Source organism: Drosophila novamexicana, unplaced genomic scaffold, assembly GCF_003285875.2.
Source record: "Drosophila novamexicana strain 15010-1031.04,08,12 unplaced genomic scaffold, DnovRS2.1 tig00000960-arrow-arrow-pilon, whole genome shotgun sequence".
Lineage (NCBI taxonomy): Eukaryota > Metazoa > Arthropoda > Insecta > Diptera > Drosophilidae > Drosophila > Drosophila novamexicana.
Window position 1 is genome coordinate 1,841,145 of NW_020824833.1, and position 21,356 is coordinate 1,862,500.

General features: G+C 46.4%; 1 protein-coding gene across 1 annotated transcript in view; it reads right to left on the reverse strand.

Annotated features, from left to right (window-relative positions):
• Positions 1 to 1,797: 1,797 nt before the first annotated feature.
• LOC115765433 overlaps positions 1,798 to 21,356 on the reverse strand; it is a 20,908-nt gene continuing 1,349 nt past the window's right edge. Inside the window, 10 exon segments of the mRNA XM_030708979.1 lie at positions 1,798 to 2,818; positions 2,883 to 3,637; positions 4,649 to 6,492; positions 6,562 to 6,725; positions 7,546 to 7,747; positions 9,543 to 9,899; positions 10,780 to 12,169; positions 12,242 to 12,527; positions 20,559 to 20,759; positions 20,832 to 21,356. The exon segment at positions 20,832 to 21,356 is cut by the window's right edge and continues 114 nt beyond it. Of these exon segments, the coding sequence (XP_030564839.1) occupies positions 1,798 to 2,818; positions 2,883 to 3,637; positions 4,649 to 6,492; positions 6,562 to 6,725; positions 7,546 to 7,747; positions 9,543 to 9,899; positions 10,780 to 12,169; positions 12,242 to 12,527; positions 20,559 to 20,759; positions 20,832 to 21,356 (6,745 nt within the window).

Genomic DNA, 21,356 nt, shown 5'->3' on the forward strand with positions numbered 1-21,356 from the left:
CACTATTATTATCATTGGGATGTTTATATATATATATATATATATATATATATATATATATATATATATATATATATATAAATATGTATATATAGAGTTCCTGTTACTTTTGCCTGTCTTTATTAATTTGTTAATTTAATAATTTACATGAAATTATATGCATTAATTCATTTACTTGCTATATTTATATATCTTTTAGTACATTCATGTATATGCTTATATATATATATATATATATGTATATATATATATATATATATATATTTGTCGTGTTATGCCAAATCTTGCATTTTTCAATAGGCATAAACAAAAAAAAAACTGATAAGGACTAAATACAAAAGTCGCTTGAGCTAAGTTCCTGATCTGTCAAACTGTTCCATATATATAAACATATATATACATATATGAAGAGATATATGCATATAATATATATATATGTATGTGTTATGACATGTATGCATGTGTGTGTGTCTGTCAATTGGTATAATAAGTGTTTAAGCTAGTAATATTATAACTTGGTATTCATTATATATTTACTGATCTTTACTAGCGCTGAGTTTGTCCGGGGCCCGTACGGATCTGGTGCTGTGTTTTTTTCTGTTTTAAGCCAAATTAATCTTTTGTTATTACAATTTGTATTATTATTATATTGTTGCCCTTTCACTCAACCTTTGCTCAACAGTTTGTACTCGTTTATAATTTTTACTTCTTGTTTGTTTGTTTGTTTTTTTTTTTTCGTGGTGTAAAAATAGCAATGCATTTTTGTTTTGTTTTTTGTTTTTTATGTATACGAGATACAATATCGCATTTGGTTTTTATACAATTTCTATTTTATACAAACTCAGCGGCGAATTGTTTAAAATTACAGTTTTATGTGTTGCATTTTATGTATTTATAATTTAGCTTCTCTTCAAACTGTATTTTTTTTATATATTAACTGTTTGTTTTCGTCTTCATTTTTTTTTTTTTTTTACATATACAACTATACATATTGTTATTATTATTGTTACAAAATCATATATTTCTATATGTAGTTTGCCAGCTGTAGCGAAAAAAAAAAAAAAAACTCAATGTACACTTAAACATATTGGCACACTTTATGGTTGTTTTTGTTATTTTCCATATATATATATTTTTTTTTTTGGTAGTTTTTATTATTTATTTGTTGTTGTTGTTAATTTTTAAAAACAATTGCTCACACATAATACAAATAGTAGCTGAGACACTGAACATAATGCGACACACCTTAATTGGGGCTTTCAATAGTTAATAATGAGTTAATTGTGGCTTGTTAGTTGAGAGTTACATGCGAATAGAACCGAGGAACCAAAAATTGTTACGTTTGAAACATAGATTTGCGCTTGAAATTGAGCTATAGAATCAAGGATTCGTGGATAGTAATCGTGCATATATATATAGGTAGCTGCTGCCAGGCGAACGTACAGGGTTATATACACACATATATCTGATATTTTAATTGCACACAGTCCCGGTTATCCATATATATATATATATATATATATATATATGTAGGTGTAGGTCCTTCTGCTAGATGTCCACTTAGCCTCACGCATCTCATCTGGCAGCTGTTAGTAAATAATTAAATGATCGTATATCTAGCGTATATTCAGAGTACACACACATATATATATGCCAGATCCATCAGATCTGTATACACGTATATATATATAGTGGGATAGAAACTAGGGGGGGGGGGGGGGGGGGGGGGGGGGAATGGTGGCTTTTTTAGTTTGCGATTTGCATGAATCAACTGTGCTGGCCGACAGATGGCGCCACCTAGTAGTAGGCGGGAAATGGATGATAATTCGACGGATTGGAAGCATGATGGTTGGCCGATGGCAGCACCGGCGGTGGCCGTACGCCCGGATGATAATTGCTCGATGCCACCTGATGGTAGGCACCAAAGCTTCTGGCCATGTGACGATTCTGGGCAGCTGCCGCCGCCGATTCGCCGAGGAGACGGGACTGATCCGCGGTGCCCAGTAGCCGATTGTTTTGCTCCATCAGCAAATGGGCGGTGGGATCGACCAGCAGCCGATGCTGATCCGCTGCCGCATTCGAGGCGGCCAGTATGCGATGCTGCTCGACCGTCGATAGCAGCCGATGATGCTCGAGACTCTCGCGGCTCTGGTGCTGCATCTGCGAGGACAGAAACGATCGATTGTTGCCGACGGCCATATTAGCCGTATTTGGTGTCAGATCCAGCGAGGCCATGCGCAGCATATCGTGGTGCGGATGATTGTAGGGCAGCTGCGGCGGAGATGACACCACATAGTTGGCGGTACGGCTCAGGTCCACCGATGTGGTCTGATCGTGCTCCTGCTCGCCCAGCTGCTCGCTCAGCATGTTGTGCATCGCCGCCGACTGGTGCTGCTGCATGGCCAGCTGGCTGCTGTGACCGCCATGGCTGCCATGCTCCTGCTGATGCACCACCGAGGCTGGGGTCTGCTGCTGCGCCTGCGCCTGCTGGTTCTGTTCTCGATCGGACAATATATCGTAGATGTGGTGATGGTAACGACTGCTTGGCAGCTGGAAGTTATGATGGTAATTGCTCGAGGCATTCGACCGCGAGCTCATGTCCAGTCCCTGCAGATCGGACATGTCATTGGCGGCGCTGGCTGCCGCGGCGGCAGCGGCTGCAGCGCTTGCCGCATTGCTGTTGCTGCTCTGCCGGTACTCGACCGGGGAGTCCAGCTCCTGGCTGTTGTACTTCAGATTGCTGGCCATGCTCTCGTACTTGGAGTACATGAGATCGATCTGCGATTGCGGGAACTTCATGCGCATATCCTGTCCGGCGCTGTTCACACAAAATACGGATTAGTTGGAGCAGTCGTTGCTAGCTTATGGGGCTGCCGACTCACCTGTTCTGTGGCATGATGCTGTTCTCCTCGTCGCTGGACATGTGATTGTGTCGCGAGATGTTGTGTCGTCGCTCCTGCTGCTCCTGCTCCTGGACGGCGCGCTTGTGGCGCATCATGTCGCCGTTGAAGTTGTAGCGGGGTATGCTCGGCGAGGAGGCCGGCGAGATGAGCTCATGCTCGGGATATGTGCTGCCCACGCTGGAGGCGTTGCGCCGCTGCGGCTGCAGCGCCGGCAGCGGCGACGATGCGGACAAATTGTTGCCCACCGTTGGGGCACCGCCGCCGCTGGAGCTGCCCGCTGGCGTGCTGTTCGAGCCGGGCCCGCCAGCACCATTGCCGGCGCCAAACATGCCGCCGTAGTCGCGTCCCGGCGATATGGGCGGCGGCGAGGGCGGTGTGCGATGTTGCGACGACGAGAAACCATCAGAGTCCGGATGCTGCGGCCGCGGCGTGCTGCCGGCATCCACATCCACATCGTTCTGATTCTGATTACTCTGCGGATTGGTGGGCGTCGAGGCGCTCGGCGATATGTTGCAAGCGCCCTGGAACATAGGCAGTGGCGGTATCTGCATGGGAAAGCTGCCCAGGTTCTTCATCATCTTCAGCTCATTCTCCAGGTTGTCCATGGTCGCCCCAATGCCTGCGCCGTTCGGCCCACTGCCACCGCCGCCGCCGCCACTGCCAAAGCGTTGCGCCTCCGCATCCACGTGCGCACTCATCGGACTATCGCTATTTATGTGGTTCTCGGTGGGTACCTGAGTCATGAGAATGCCCGGAATAGAATTGGATTAGATGCGTATAAGTTTAGCAAGCTCTTAGAATGCAATAAGATCAAAGGGTATATCTAGTTAGAGTGGAATAATTAAGTGTTCTCGACTAGAAGACACCCTACAAAATGGTTTGCTGCACTTGAGCTTCTTGCACGCGTACACTCTCATTCAAGAAGTTATTGCTAAATGTTCTTGATCAACGGAAATCGCCGAAAAGACTCCAGGTCTCTTGCTCTAGCCTATACTTTGTGAGCATCTTTCATTTTAAGAGCTTCTTCTAAGAGAACGCGGCGCCCAAATTTGAAGCCTTGATCTCTACACAATATATACACAGATTAAGAATATTTCACACTTGTCGAATAGCTCGTCCACAAGAGACTGGCACTTTGGCATATACATACAATTGGGTGCCATTTGAAAGCTCTGAATATTTCATAAAGATCGGACTATATACACCGAAGTTATTCAAAAACGCACTTCCCATGGTACGGGGCCAAAGGAGAGGATGTCTCCTAATCGGACACTTGCATCTTCAGGACTTTTATGGTTCAATTGTGAAAGTTGACGTTTGATTCGCTCAAGATCTTTCCAGTTGTAGCCGTTTTTCGCCTTCTCTTCAAATTTTATATTTGAAATTTTAAATATCTCCCTAACAGCTCGAATTTCTCTGAAATCCGCCTTTGACCTCAATATTTCGCTCAAATTTCTCAGATCATTGAAAAATTTGTTTTTCACCAGTTTTCCACAGTTTCGGGTGGAATTTGCAGTTTCTGCCCCCTAGCTCTGACGATTTCGCTGTGCATTGATCATCAATCAGTCAATCAGTCAGTCAGTCTGGATAAATATTTGTATATACATATATATATATATATATATATGTATAAGATTAATCGTAATCCCTTCCATAATAAAAAGATTTGTATTTCTTTACAATGGTCGCTAAAATTTTTGAAATGATATTAGCCGAATGGGCTGGCATGAAATACTTGGACGCACCTTAAGATCGCTGCTCTCGCTGTCAATCATATTGCCAACGGAGTTGAGGGCCGCCTCCACCAGCATGCTGGCCGAAGAGGAGTTGGCGCCGACACCGACGCCAACGCCAACGCCAGCGCCGGCGCCGCTCAGTCTTGCGTTGGCGTTGTTGTAGAAGGAGCTCATGAATGACTGCGAGTGGCTGAGCGAGTTCATTTGCATTTGCGGCGGCTCCACGCTGCTGGGCGCTGTGGGCGTATGGCCGGTGGGCGTGTGCCCGCCAGCACCGCCGCCTCCGCCACCGCCACCACCGGCGCCGCCAGCAGCGCCCGCACCGCCATTGGTTGCCGCACTGTGATGGTATTGGGACATGGCCGCGGCGGCGGCGGCTGCAGCGGCGGCCGCATTGTTATTGGACTCGACGACATCCAGGAAGGAGCTGTTCTCGTCCTCCTCGCGACTGTGCGCGCTGTGCTGATGCTGATGGCTGGCATGGCTGGCGCTGGCGCTGCTCATGAGCCGTGCCAGGAAGTCGCGGTTCTGGCCCAGCAGCTTGCTGTGCTCGTCCACGGCGCTGGGTGGCACTGCGAAGCCGAGGTCCTGACCAGCACTGCCACCACCTGACAGCTGACCGCATCCGACAACGACACCACCGCCGCCGCCGCCGCTGCCCGCACCGCCGACTGCTGCATCATTGGCCACGTCGCCGCCATCGCTTAGATGGCGATCGTCGGCGCCGATCCACTTCTTGCTGCCCTTGCTGACGACCAGGTTCTGGCCCAGGGCGGCGTTCATGGCGGCCGCATGCCGATAGCCGGCATCGTGCGGCTGCTGCGCCGCCTGCTGTCCGTGCTGGTGGGGGTGCGTGTGTGCATGATGTGGATGCGCTTGGTGCGAGTGGTGCTGCTGATGCTGTTGCTGCTGGTGCTGTTGCTGCTGGTGATGCAGGTGGTGCGTTGTGGCATCCTCATCGTCCTCGTCGTCATCGTCATCATCGTCCAGGCCAACGCCCACGCCGCCCATGTGGCCCATCATGTGCCCCAGCTTGGCGGGATCCTCGCCAGCGCCGGCCATTGCCGAGACAGCGGCCGCGGCTGCGACCACTTGCTGCACCTGTTGCTGGGCGCTGAGGCGTTGTGCCGTGGTGGTCAGGAACGACTCGACCAGGCTGAGCTGGGCGTTCTGCTTGCGACGCACCTGTTCCAGACGCACGCTCTCCTCCTCCTCGTCGGCATCGTGCAGCTGCTGCTGGTGGTGCGCGGCCGCCTGCTGTTGTTGTTGTTGTTGCTGCTGCTGCTGCTGGTGGGCGTGTGCATGCACATGAGCGTGGGCGTGGCTGTGCGCATGATACTGCGGCTGCTGCTGGTGCTGCTGATGGGACAGATGCGAGGGCGACTGATCCAGATGTCCGCCGTGGAGCTGCTGCTGCTGCTGTTGCTGCTGCTGCTGCTGCTGCTGCTGGTGGCACTGCTGAGCATGTTGCTGCTGCTGCTGCAGCTGTTGCTGTTGGTGCTGTTGCTGCTGCTGCTGCTGCTGCTGGGCGGCGAGGGATGGTATCGCCGGTTCCTTCTTCCGCTTGCGCTTGCGTCCAGTGCCAGCTGCGGTGGCGGCGACAACGGCGCTTACCTGGCCCGAGACCTGTTGCACAGGTGGCACCTTCTCGCCAAATATGCTGGAGATCTTGGAGCTGAGCAGCGAGAGATTCGGCTCGTTGCGGCACAGATCCTTGATGGATTTGCCGCTCTTCTTAATGGCCTCGAATATATTGTCGTCGCTGTACTCGGTGTCGCTTTGCATCGAGCTGCTGAGCATCGAGTTCTGGTTCTGATCCTCGAGGCTCTTGCGTCGCCGACGCGGTGCTTGCTCTGTGAAGGAGAGGGCAGCGTTAGGGCGTGGCGCTAGTACACCCAACTGCGCCTGCCCCACTGGCTTACCCAAAAAGTCCACCTTCATGCCGCCCGAGTAGGCATCGAAAGTGTAGGCCACGCTGCGCTCAATCTTCGGCATCTGCTCCTGGGTATAGTTGTGCACCTTCTTGTAATGGAACTGTAGGCACTGCTTCGTGGTGAAGGCGGCATTGCACTCTGGTTCCGCGCACCTGTGAATGACCGGATGAGTATGTGTGTGTGTGGGTGGATCAAATGTGCACAGAGAGAAAAAACAAAAATCTTAACTGAAGCTAAAAGTTATTGTATTGAGATTAACTAGAACTTCTTGAATCAAGTAAAAGTCATTCAAATAAAAATTTTTACTCAAATCAAGCTATCAAAAATCAAGACGAATCAAACTTGACTCAAGTCAACAAGTTCTTGAAGTTGCAAAGCAAAGGCCCTGCTTAAAGACGAACTTAAGCTTGTTTCAAAGTTAAGCTGGGATTGTTTTAAGAACAGTTAAAGACAAAACTAGTTTTATATCAGGGCGAAAATGAAGATCATATGAATACAAAATACAAATACAAAAAAAAGCTTGATTTAAGTTCATTCATAAGAGGTCATACCTGTAATACGAATTTTAGGCTTGACTCATACTTAAAACAAGATTTTTCAGCTCTATTAGAATGTAAAACAAAAAATCTTGAATAAAAGAATCAAGCTTGAAATAAGAATTTCATCAAGTATAACATGATTCAAGTTTTTTATTCTTGAAATAAGAATTTCATATTTCAGAGTTATACTAGAATTAAGAATTAAACACTTGAGTCAAGCGAAATAGGATGAAATAATAAAGATAGCTTGATTTGAAGTTTTTTTTTCGTACAAGCAAAACGAATTTCATACTTGAGCGAACTATTACCGATATAAGCGTACTTTTAAGAGTCGTCTTACTTAATTCAAGTGCTTTCGTATTTGATTTGTTCTCTCTGTGTAAGCAAAAGACGATTGCAAGTGGGATTGTCGGAACGGGCTGGGGGCACTTACTTGAAGGGACGCACGCCCGAATGCGTGAGCATGTGGATCTTAAGATTGCTGCGATTCTGGAAGAGTTTCTGGCAGCGCGGACAACTGACCACAGTTGAGTTGCGGCTGTGCACCTCCTTCGAGTGGCGCTGCAATGCCGCACGCGATCCTAGAAGTTTTGAACATAATTTACACTGAAAATCTCGTAAAACTTCAGCCATATCTAAAATGAAATTGTATGAAGAAAATGAAATTTTCGGATTGTGGTGATTTTGAAAGAAAATTAGTGAATACAGAAAATTCATAGGTAAATCGAAACCAACAACAAACGAACGTACGAACACAAATCACAAGAACGTAAGCCAAAACACACAGAAAGCATAAGTCACTAGATCGAACAAATAAACCATATCAATATAGTTTGTCCATAATGCTGATCTTCGTCCAGCACTAAAAACTCAAGATCAAATACCAAACACAAATCAAATACAAAGCAAATCATTCACTAAAAGCGATTTTACAATGATGCTGTTTACGTATGCTGCTTTGGTGGTGGTTCGGTGGTTCAGTGGCTCAGTGGTTCAGTGGTACAGTGGTTCGGTGTAGTGGTTCGTATACATAGTTAATTCTATAAACGGCTTGAACATCTTTCATTGAATACTATAATGTGACCTCCTGCACCTCCTGAAAAGGTGGTTTTTAATGCTCACTGTGGTTCGGTCTCAATAAGTATTTCAATTTATCGATTATTGATCTATCGTCAGGCTTAGAGTTTTCTAAATTGAAGTTCTACACACGCAAAACTGTGTGTCCTCTATTCTGAATCTCAATGCCTTTGCTTAAGAAAGCAAATTACCAAGTTTTTTGTAGTCAGAATCGAATCAGTTTGAGCGCGGAGTAACATTTATTTATGAACATGAACTAAAGCTTGAAGCGAACCATTTTTCAAAAATAGTTTGTTCTTTAATCATATTTACATTTTGAAACATATTGAATATGACAGAGTAGCTATTGTGAGAGGCGGTCTAAGCCTTTCTCTGACCGGGATACTAATCCATTCTACTGAACTGAACTGAACATTGTCGAAAACTAATCTAAATAAAATCGAGCATGACACAGATAACTCTACGTACATCGAGCTAAAAGATTCTAAAGATGTGCCACCTCAGTTCCTCACTTTTATTATTTAAAACTTCTTATATATCGTAAAATATTCCAGGAGGTTTCCTTTTTATATACTCATACCCATGTGGCACATCCCTCATCATATGTTAGTTGCATTTGGCTAAGCAAGAAGGTTTCCGAAATAAGTGTCATATTTTCATTTAAGGGAAAATCATAATTATTAATTAAAGCAAGCTCCTTGCGAATTCGTACTCTTATTGATACTATTCAGGCATGAATGAGTTTTCCAAATTCCCATTAAGTCTGCCGGACTAAGGTGTTTGTGTGCTTTTGATCTGTGTGATGTGTATTAACTAAACTCGTTAAGAAATGAACCAAGCATATAAAAATGGTTTCGACCAATTAGGCATACAACTGAAGAGTCATGAAGATGAGCGATCACAAATGGGTGTTTTGAGTGTGGGTGGTGGGTGTTGTTGTGGTGACTGATGGTGATTGTGTGCTTAAGTGGTTAGTTAGTAGTTACGGCTAAGCAGGTTGCGTTATTTTACGATATTAGTACATACGATATTGGTTAGTGAGTGTGTGTGTGTGTGTGTGTGTGTTTCTATTGGGGTGTGGTGAAGAGTGTTTAGTACATTACTATGGGGAAGCGGTATAGCGTCAGTGTGGTTTATATTTACGATACACGATTTACGATATACAATTTACGATATACGATATACGATATGCGGTTTACGATATGCGGTTTACGATATGCGATATGCGATATACGATATACGAGCTTACAATATTCTCCGCTATTGTTGCATACGCTTACGATATACAGACTTCTACGTATTTACGTAAGTATTTACGTTCTATGTGGAAGGCGTGGCATATACGCAACTTACCACTGTGGACGCGCTTAATGTGCGCCTTCAGCTTTTGCGGCTGACAGAATTTGCGACCACAGAAATCGCAGACCGGCCGCGATCGGTTCGGGTTCGAGGCACAACCGTAGGTGCGATGCATCTCCAAATAGTTGAGGCGTAGGAAAAACTTGTTGCAGAACTGGCACTGATAGGCGCCCTTGCCGTCGTGCTTCTCGGCCGCATGCTTCATGATGTTGTCCTTGCCCAGAACCGCCTCGCCGCACACCTTGCAGTGGTACTTCCGTATGGTTAGGCTCATCGATGGATCGTGAAAAACTGAACAGTGCGTGCGGTAGTAAAGCGGATGCTCAAACTTCAAATTGCAGCCGCCGCAGTCTGTTTATTTTTATTTATTTTTTTTTTTCGGAAAATAACAGAGAAAAAGATGAGTAAGTGTTGACTCAATGCAATTCATAAGAATCCACAATGACATTTGTTGAAGATGCACTCAAGCTTTGGCTTAAAAGACAAGCATGTGGCATGGATGAATGAAAGGACTTTAAGTTAGCGTAAGAAGCAGGTCGTTTAATCGCGACTCTAGTGGAAAATGTATATATCTAGTGGAAAAGATAAATCTGATAAGGATGAAGAGCTTAATTATAACTTCTCGTTAAGTATTTAATGGCGAGGTTGATAGATTTTAATGAAAATTAAAGTTTATTTCCATGCAATGCCCAGCAAAGGGGCTACACTAAGTTTATATGTTCTTGTTAAGTATTTACCAGCTGGACGGCTATCTGTGACAATAATAGCTAACTTAGCAGGAAGATAAATAGACAGCTGATTATAATAGGAAGCTCAGAAGTATAATTGAGACTCTATTTAACAACAAGTTAAAGCGCCTGACAACTTTCTTAGGTTAACATCTTCTTGTTATGTATTTACCGGCTGGACTGCCATCTGTGCCAATAATAGCTAACTTAGCAGAAAGATAAATAGACAGCTAATTATAATAGGTGGCTCAGAAGTATAATTGAGACTCTATTTGACAACAAGTTAAAGCGCCTGACAAGTTTGATAGGAAGATGTCAGTTAGTCTCAGCAAATGTTATTGAATCATAAACGAATCAGCTTGTCAAGATTGCCAGACCCATAAGTAATGATTGCATGATTTGATGACTAACATCCAGTTAACCAATTAGTTGGGCAAACATAAATGTTAATAACAACGGGCCATATGCTGGCCGGCTTAGTGGGTGCCCACTGTGCGACTTACTTGTCTTCTCTGTGTGCTTCTTGCGCCACATGGTGTTGCAGTCATCACTCCAGTAGAGCAGCTCCATGCCGTTGCGGAGATCGCGACAGCTGACAAAGTAGGCCTGGCGATCGATGGAAACGAGATTGACATTGCGCTCCTCGTAGCTGGGCGCGGGCCGGATGAAGCGCAGCCAGTTGGATGCGTTGGGATTATCGCAGCATAGCAGATAGGATTTATCGGCGCCGGCCTCGCACATCTCGAATATCCACTTCATGTCGCTGCCCTCGCGCACCTCGCCGCTCTGCACCGGCTGGCCGATGAGTGGGCCCAGTTTGGTGTAGGCACGGACCTCGGTGCGGGCAAAGACGCCGGTGACATTGGGCTCCACGTTGTGCAGCTCGAATTCGGCGGGCACCGAGGCCTCGGCGAAGGTAATGAGCGGCTTGGTCTCCAGCTCGGACAATTGCGATGACTCGTCCATGTCCATGTCCTCCATGTCGTCCTCATCGTCATCGTGACGCGGCCTGCCCACCTTGGCCTGGCGCTGTGCGTCCGCCTTTAGCTTAGCCAAAGCCTCCAGATTGCGGCGCTCGATCCACTCAGCCAGATCCACTGCGTCCGTTACATTACCGCAGGCATTGCGCAGCGGGCACAGCTTGTGGTCATGCGAGATGGAGCACTCGCGGCAGGACTGCTGCGACCGGAACGCAATATCATGCTCATCCTCCTCCTCCACAAAGTTCTGCTCCATTTTCATCTCACGCGCCAACGCCTCCTCGTCCAGTTCCTCATCGTCCTCGTCATCATCATCGCCCGGCCCAACAGCCGAATCATCTTCCGGCTCATCATAGCTGTTCGGCGGCATCATGGCCGCCGCTGCAGCTGCTGCTGCTGCCGCCGCTGCAGCAGCTGCCGCAGCGGCTGCTTTCGCGGACTGCGACTTCTTGCTGCCCGCCTGGCTCTTGGAACGCACATGGAAGTTGCCCAGCTGACCGTTGCTGGCACTGCTGGCATCCACCATGTCCGCTCCGCCGCAGCCAGTGCCCACCAGCGTGGCCGGTGCCGTGGAGATGTGAGCTGCGCCCGTTGCTGTCGGCGCCGCCAGCTGCTGGTGCTGGTGCTGTTGCTGTTGCTGATGATGGTCGTCCTCTTCATCCTCGTCGTCGTCACTGTGACGCGCTGCCGCTGCAGCGGCTGCGGCAGCTGCAGCAGCCTTTTTGAGACACAGTGCACTTGGCAGGGACTCCTTGCTACAGGCCTCCAGTTCGCTCTTGATCTTTTCCGCGATGCGACAGTCGAGCACCTCGGGCAGTGCCGACGAGGCTGCTGCCGCTGCTGCTGCAGCTGCCGCTGCCGCTGCGCCTGCCTTCAGGGCAGCCGCAGCCGCTTTGGCCTCCTGCTTCTTTGACTTGACTGTTGTGCCAAAGTTATTGTTGTTGTTGTTGTTGTTATTGTTGTTGTAGCCGCCGGCTGCGGCAGCGCCAGCAGCCGCAATGCCAGCGCCAGCGCCACCCTTGGCCTTGGAGCCCGCATAGCCATTGAGGGCGTCGGTGGTGAACTGCACGCGCTTCTTGTAGCGCTTGCGCTGCGTCGGCGTGGGCGTGGCCATGGCAACGGACGGGCCGCCGGACTCGAGGCTGCCATTGCCATTTCCGTTGCCATTCTCCGGCGGCGGGGCAAAGTCTTTCACGCTCAGATTCGGCTCCAGCTTGAAGTTTCCATCGAATCCCTTGGTGGGCGTGTGTGCCGGCGATGGCGGCGGCAGGCTGCAAAGAGAATAAGAGACGGACAGAAATAGAAAAAGAGTGACACAGGGCGGGGGAAATTGTTGATTAGTGGTGCGCAGCCAAAAGTGGGTCGACAAAATGCGTTATTTCCATGCATGGCGTCACGTTCACGCCTGCTGCCTCCACGCCCACGTCCACGCCCACTGCCAACGCCAGCAGCCGTCGTCCTACAGTCCACAGCCGAGCACATCGCCATCCCCACCCTTGTCCCCATTGCCATCGTGCCCATTGTCCTTCTCATTTCTCGCTATCCTGCGTTTAATTAATTTCTCTAACGCTCTTCTCGCTATTCTGTGCCCAAATATAAGCTGGACCGCTGCCAGGCGCTGGTTAAGCAGCGACAGCAGCTGTAGGACTTCACTAATACATGTTCAATGCGGATTTAAAAGGATTGTGTCCATTTCCAATTGAGATTTATAGAGTGAATACAGTACAGCACATCGTGGAGCTATCATAATTTGTCCAAATGGGTGCAGCATAACATATATAACATATGTACATGGACAAAACCCTCAAGAGGTACTTAAGGCTATTCCGAGTTGACTTCAACTATCTAAAGGAATCGACAACTTTTTTTCATTATCGTCAATCCTGATGCTGTAGGACTTCAGTCGTACTTTCTCAATGCATATTTATTAGGGATTTTAAGAGTGAATGCCGAATAGAATATCATGGATCTATCAAAATATTTTGAAATGGGTATAGAATAACATATATGTACCTCGAGAGGTATTTAAGACTATTCCGTGTTGAGTTGACTACAATTATCCAAATAAATACTCGAATTGATGGACGTAGGACTTTAGTATTACTTGTTCGCCCATTTCCTAATTTGACTTATGGTAAATTCGTAAAGTCCATTCAGACTTTATAATTATATTTCTTAATGCGAACAGAATATCATTTATGTGCATGGAGGAATTTAAGTCGTATTTAAGGCCATTCCATGTTGACTTCAATTATTTAAAGGAATCGAACGCTATAATGAGACTTTTCAATATTGAAAGACTTCCTTAATTTCTGAATAATTCTTCTTTCTGCAAGCTATAATGTTCGAGCGATTTATCCCTATGCAGCTATGTTGAATCATTATCGTAAATCTCCTTGAAGAACTGACCATTTGCTGTCCAGTATATAGTTCTCTAGAGGATTAGGATTGCTTTTATCAGTCTTCGACTATTTTGAACGTAAACATAACCCGAATACTAAATATGTAGGCTATACTTTTTTTTTATCAGTTAGCACGTTTGGGATTAATCTAAGTGAAAAGTTATTTGAATATTAATAATATGCACAGTCCAGGATATTTCGGATCAAATTGCAGGGTATATTCTAGTTTGATGATCCCAACTAGAACACATATTCAACATGTACATATATGCGAGTCGGCCGCATCGGATCACAATATCATATATGGCTAAAAATGTTTCAGCCTGATTTGGATCAGAATATATTGATATGCATTTTAAGAGCAAATCAAGAAGAGTCGTTCAAAATTGAAAAATCAACTTCAAATTTCGAGAATGGAATCTAGCAGAAAATGTGATTTTAATGTGATTCAAATTTAACTGAACAATCCAGGAACTGGCTTTGAATCCGAGGCTATTGAATGAATATCGTATAATTATGGTAAAAGTACATAACAATAATTATTCAAATATAATTCACAATAATAATATAATAATAATAATAATAATAATAATAATAATAATAATAATAATAATAATAATAATAATAATAATAATCATCATAATAATAATAATAGTAATGATAATAATAATAATAATAATAATAATAATAATAATAGTAATAATAGTAATGATAATAATAATAATAATAATAATAATAATAATAATAGTAATAATAGTAACAATAGTAGTAACGATAATAATAATAATAATAATAATAATAATAATAATAATAATAATAATAATAATAATAATAATAATAATCATAATAATAATAATAATAACAATAATAAAAATAATAATACTTCAACTATGGATAAACATGTGTGTTAGGGTATCCAATATGCGGCACGTTGTTGTCCCGCAGTTCCGTTTGTTGATCGCACTATGATGCATTTGTCCAGCTGAGTCCTAGTTGCAGCCTAGTTCCTGGCCTGCCTGGCTGTTTCGTACCATTCCCACGTTCCACGGCCACAACCAGGCGGACAATCATTGCATTGCCAGCACTCCATGCAGGCCATCATTTCCCTGCCCATCATTGGCCCGATGGCAGCTAGCTAACAGTTGGCCAGACTTTTGTAATCCCACTGCAGATCAGTTCTTCAATTAGGTGCAACTGGTTGCTGTTGCTGGGCGCATGCAAGCAGCCTTGCCTGCCACTCCCACAAGTCGCCTTCAACCTAAGCTGTTTGTTGATTGCATTCTTTGAATTCTGCATTGAGTTAGCCCGTGTATAATATGCCATATGGATGCCAGTTGCCAGTGGGCCGCCTTTAATTACCAGTTCCAAGGCGGGCAGCATGATATGCACTTGCATACAATATACAATATCTCTACCAAGCACTGCTGCTACGCCCACTGGCTGCTTGACGCCCCCCGCCTCCCGCCCGTTACCCTCCTTACCCCACACACATCCATTAACCTATTCTCAGCTGTGCTTCGTGCACAGGAAATTCATCAGCACAACGCCGCATGTTGAGTGTAATACGGCCACGTTGTTGTTGTCCTTGTCGCTGTTGTTGTTGTTGTTGTTGTTGTTGTTGTCGCTATCGCTGAAAATTGCACATGGTCCGCAGCAACGCGTACGTTGTGCGTCACTTTGTCTGCGTGTATGTGTCTCTGTGCCCCTGTGTGTGTGTTTGTGTTTGTGTGTGTGTGTGTGTTATCCTTCATTAAATCCTCCACCTTAGGACCTTAACAACAATATCGAAAACAGCGCCAGCGCCAAAGAAACAAGCGGCAGGCAGGCAGTCCCACTCCTGCACCCCCCCGCCCACCACTCGCACCACTCATCCTGCTCCACTTTGTGGCTCACACAGCAAACAGCCTAAGCCCAATACCCCTCGCGCCGCCGCACACTCTTTCGGTTCGCCGCCAGCTGCCTCCGCCTCTGCCTCTGCCTCTGCCTCTGCCACTGCCTCTGCCTCTGCTTCTGCCGCGGCTTTCAGTGCTCTGTTCTGAATTTACAGTTGGCTGTTTCTGTTTCTGTTTCTGCATCTGTTTCTGTTTCTGCTGTGCTCGGCTCTTTCTCTATTTCCCTGTGTGTGTGCGTGTGTGTATGTGTGTGTGCTGCTGTTGCTGTTGCTTTGCCATTAATGTGCTGCTTGAGGGCGTCGCGGGGGTTGCTCTGGGCTTTGGGCTGGGGCTGGGGCTGATGAGTTTCAATGGGGGCTGATTCGGAATCTGATTCAGTTTGTGGTGTTCGTTTCGTGTGCGTTACTCGTTGGCGCATTAAGTACACTCATCCACACACACGCACACGGGCACGGACACGCACACGCACACACACATGCAAAGGCCCCCTGCAGCCGCATTCCCACTCATGACTGGTTTTTGTGCTTTTGGGCGAGATGTCGAAAATGCGCAGAAATTGGGCGACATGGGCGAAATGCGAGAAACGAAATAAACACAAACTGAACGAAAAGCTAAGGCGACATTCTCTGTCTGCGTGTCTGTCTCTCCCTCTCTCTCTCTCTCTCTTTCTGTGTGTGTGTGTGTGCTGTAGACGTTTATATTAGCTTTGGGAAGTGTGCAATGGAGCCCCAGGGACACGGGAAAAGAATTGCAACACAGCTGATAAACTTTTCGCGCAGTGAGTTTTTGGTTAGCTAAAACTGGGCCAGCATGAAAGCTGGCGATCTTTAAAGATATTGGACAAATAAGAATAAAGATCAAAGAGTTTTCAATCAGTGAGCTCAATGCCCTGAACTTCGTAGAGCCTTGCTGATCTCTTGGGCTTAAGCTCTCAAGCCAGGCGAAAGGCTTGTATGTAAATTATTAACAATTAAAACGAATAAGCGACTTTTGTTTATTTCAGTATGAAATGTCCTCGGGCTACATCCTAACAATATCCGGGTACTTTCTTAACATTTGCTTTGCTAGAATTTGCCATTGAAAAGTCTATGGAGCTCAGTCATAGGCAAAATCAATCAACTTTTTAAGCATTGGCATCTGCATTTGGAAAGCGAATGCTGGAAATCAGTTTTGGGCACGTTAACACGCACAAGGCGCCAAATGATGGCCACGTTGCAACAACAACAACAACAACAACAACAACATCCAGAACAACGTTACATACAAGGCGTGGCAAGGCAACAGTAACTGCCGGGTTTGGGGCTTCTGATTTGGTTGCGACTTGAAGGCAACGCCATGAAATGCAGACACGCACACACACACACACACACACACACACACTCTATAAAGCGAATTGGCAGCATGGCATGCAAATGCATGCAAAATGTTGTTGCAACAACAACAACAACAACAACAACAACAACAACAACAGCAGCAACAACAGTAGCAGCCGCATGCTGTTCAATCTTGCTTAAGTATGTGCCCGCGTGTGCGTGTGTGCGTGTGTGTGTGTGTGTTTGTGTGTGTTTGTGTGTGTGTTTCTCTGTTTGTTGTATGCATGTATGTTGCTTTTTCCGCTTCCGCTGACATGGCGGCAGCAACGACGTTGCACACAGCGGGCTCCGGTTTTGGCTGAGGCTCGGGCTCGGGCTCGGGTTTGGGCTCAGGTTGCGACACAGGCAACATGAAAGCGCCGTTGCATGCAACCGCACGAATGCCGCATTTGTGCCTTTGTAGCTGGCACAGGGTGCGGTGCAGTCCAGTGCAGTCGATTGTAGATTTCAGCGGGCACAAGGGCGGCTGTGGGGCTGTGAGGGGCTGTGAGGGGCGCTGATGCACTCGGGCATAAATCGCTTTAACATGGTTCGCTTTTGTGCCGCGGCGCCGCCTCCCCAGCACTTAGCCACCCCCCCCCCCCCCCCCCCCCCCCCCCCCCCCCCAGTTCGCAGTTCGCGGCAGACGTGGTAACACGGCGTGTGTTGCCCAAAAGTTGTCTCTCTCCCTCTCTCTCTCTCCCTCTCTCGCTCTCTCTCTGCCTCTGCTTGATGTGTGTGTGTGCGTGTGCTTGTGTCGACATCGCTTCAACTATCAACAATCTTGAGCAACGGAGCGTTGCCATATCTTTGGCTGCCTTTTGCGGCTTTTGTTCTTGTTCTTCATTCAACTCAATTCGCCTTTACTCAACTCAACTCAGTTCGCCCCGCCCCGCCACGCCTCGCCCGTTGCGCCTAGCCACGCCACAGTTCATGCTTTGTGCTTTTGTGCGGGCATTCGCTTTTGAGCAGCGAGCGAGAGAGCGTCATAATGTAATGTGCTCTCACAAAGCTTTGTTGACTTCCGTTTGAAATGCAATCAAGGCAGATAATTAGCTGCGCATGGGGCAGCAGCAGAAAATGCGATAAAGCTCTGCGAAAGCGATCGCCAACAAGGCACGTTGAGCTTTTGACGGCCTGCCGAGAGCTGCAGGGCGAGTGCTTATTCAAAATGGCGGACAATGTCCAGTTAAGCTGGCGTTTATTTAAATGTCACATTCAGTTAAGTGCTCGCTAAGGTTAACTAACTGTTAAATTAAATGCAATTGCCAGTGTTTCCACATCCAAATATGCGACTAAAATCAGCTGTTGGTCGAAACTGGAGAAGGTATCGCTAAATCCATATACACATACATATATGTCTGTTATATTCCAGCATATCATATTATCAAGTCGATCTTGTTCGTCCGGCTGTCTGCATAAGCGGAACGATTTCAAAGAGTACTAGAGACCCAAATGTCGAGTCTATGTTTCTGTAATCTCGTATTAACCACAAATCAACAATTGAAATCCGCTTTAAATCGGCACGGCTTGAGTAATTTACGTCTAGAGCTGTCACTCAAAATGTAATCAGTTATTAAGTACTTTTGACATCTGAATATCTGAATATCAAATATTTTCGTCGGGCCAAATTTAAGGTGTGGAGTAGCATATTCAGAAAACAATGCTCGAATTTAGTGGCCACAAGCTGATATTGTTCGGTCTGGCAGCACTGGCATTCGTTAGCTATTGCATTTACTTTGACTACAAACGCTGCAAAGATCCTCAATACAGACGGAAAGTGCACGAGCGACGGCAAATGATGGAAATACCGCAAACCGCCAACTGCAAGCTTCCGCTAAATGCCGAAGTGGTCGAATACTTTTTGCGGCACGTGTATCTGGGTGAAGCATATGTGCGGCGCGATGACTGGGACAGGGCCGTCCACTACTTTGCCAATGCGATCATGATCTGTGCCGATCCACATATTCTGCTATGCAAATTGCAAACCGCGGTACCCCTTGAGCTCTATAGAAGGATCATGAACAGAGTGCGCTTGCTCGTCCGCACCTCCGACAATTGGAGCAAGTTGTCGAGCTCAATGGCCGAAACCTATACAACAAGTCCGGAAAGGACACTCGATAAGACGAGCTCGCGAACATCCTGTATCAGAGACTGTAGCCAGGACAATTGATGTTAGCTTAAGAGCATTTTAGTGGTTTTTCTGTTTGGACTTTCGATTCAAATGTTTTACATGCGTGATATATAAATGCTAGCCAAAGAAACCGACAAGTGAATTTATATTGACGAACCTATATTGGAGCTAATGGAGCTGGAAGCGTTGGAGCAATAAACGTTCTATTAAGGTGGCTTTCATTATGGCTAAATCCATTGGCTCTGCTAATAAAATAATACAAAAAATAATATATATATATATATCAATGCTCTTCCAGTTTATTAATTTAGCTAGGGATGCTGTTTGCTAAGAAAAGAAAGATGCCACGTTTGCAACTGGCTGAGCAAGGGTTATCTGAAGCTATTCTGCCAAAGGGATGCTTTCAACGATATTTGAGATCAATCCTTTAGCGCTTAAGGATTGTCAATAGAAATCCTAGGGATACTACTGCGGTAAGACTCATCTGTGCTATGGACTATGTGGGTTACAGACTCAATATTAATATATGTATGGGGCTGGCACATGACATAACAAACTTTCATTTGAATAATTCAATTAGGGAACTAGTTGGGCCCATTTATCTCACTCAGTTCCCGCTGTTGAATCAATAAGATCTAAGCATCTACAGCAACACAGCTGTAAAACAGCGGCGTTGCCCGCTTTCTTCTGTTTGCGCCTGTCGTTGGACGCGTTAAAATTCGCAACAAGTTTAAGCTTTCAGAGACTGATAAAGCGAGTGCCAGCATGCAGTCAATTGTTGATCTTGTGTAGGCCGAGCTGAGTCTGAGTCCGTCTCTCTGCGTGCCTGACGATCTCGCAAATCATAAGCTCGAGACTTGAAATAAGCAATACATAAATTCGAACGAGCTTGTTTTTTACTTCGATATCTTCCCCCTTTTTTTTACCTCTTTACCCTTGCTGACATAGTTAAGCCCTCTTTTACTTGTAATTTGCTTAAGAAGTCGCAGCTTAAATAAAATATAGTATTAAATCTAAGCTGTAGTAACTAATAAATATGTTTGCCCGTCCGTTTAAGTGAAAGTCTTATCTATTTACTTTGCCCCTTTTAGCAACTATTGAAAAATGTATTCAATCCAAGTGTCATTCATGCAACTCAAGTTTGAATGTGAACAACTTGTTTTATGGATTTTCCCAAGCAACTTTGAAAGTGTGCTCGAAGTCAATCGGATTGTAAACATTTAATGATTTTCCATTCATTTTCCACAGTTGCGGGTGGAATTAAAAGACAAGGGTAACTGCAGCGAAATCGGTCGGTCAGTCCGTCAAGCAGTCATTCAATCAGTCAATCAGTCAATCAATCAGTCAGTCAGTCAGTCTGTTTATATAATTCATTTCCTTCCACGAGAATGGACCCTTCTTCCCTTCGGATTTCTACTCGATAAGCTGTGTGAACTAGTTCCAATGAACTGGTTCTCTAGTTGAAATCGTTTCTGTTTTGAATAGAACTGACTTTCACATTTCGATTCACGTTTGTACTCACTTGTTAAGCCGATCCGTGTCGTTATCGGCCAGATTCAGGAGGTAGGCGACGAACTCGACGTCATTCTTGAACTGCAGCCGGGTGCGCATGTGCTCCCATTTCTCGGCGTTCTTGGTGCCAATGTAGATGTTCTTGCTGTAGTTCTGGTGGCGATATTTGCGTCGTTCGCTGGCTGCGCTGCCACTGCCGCTGCCGCTGCCGCTGCCAGCGCTGCTTGACTGTTGCTGCTGTTGCTGCTGGTGCTGCTGCTGGTGCTGGTGCAGTTGTTGCTGCTGATGTTGCTGCTGCTGTTGCTGATGTTGCTGATGTTGGTGTTGCTGCTGCTGCTGGTGCTGCTGGTGCGAGCTGCTGCTGTGGCGCGAGGGCTGCTGCTCGCCGCTGCCACAGTTGATGCCGCTGCCCAGGTTCGAGCTGAGCGCATGGCTGCTGTTGTTGTTCGTTGAAAAGCTGGTGTTGCTGTTGCCGCCGATGAGGCTGCTCGGCGCAGCGATGCTGTTGCTGCCGCCGCCAATGCCAAGGCCAATGCTGCCGCCAACATTGCTGACCATGTCCAGGACCGAGCTGGCATTCTGGCTGTGATGCTCCAGTTGTGCGGCTGACACATTTGCTGCATTCAGCTTGGCAGCCGCTGCTGCTGCTGCGGCAGCTGCTGCTGCTGCCGCGGCCGCGGCAACTGCGCTCATGTGCAAGCCGCTGCTCTCGGCGGCGGCGCTGCTGCTCAGATGCGTCGCTGTCAGCGCCGTGCGGCTGTCCAGATGGCTGCTGGCCGCATCCTCATCCTCGTCATCGTCGTCCTCG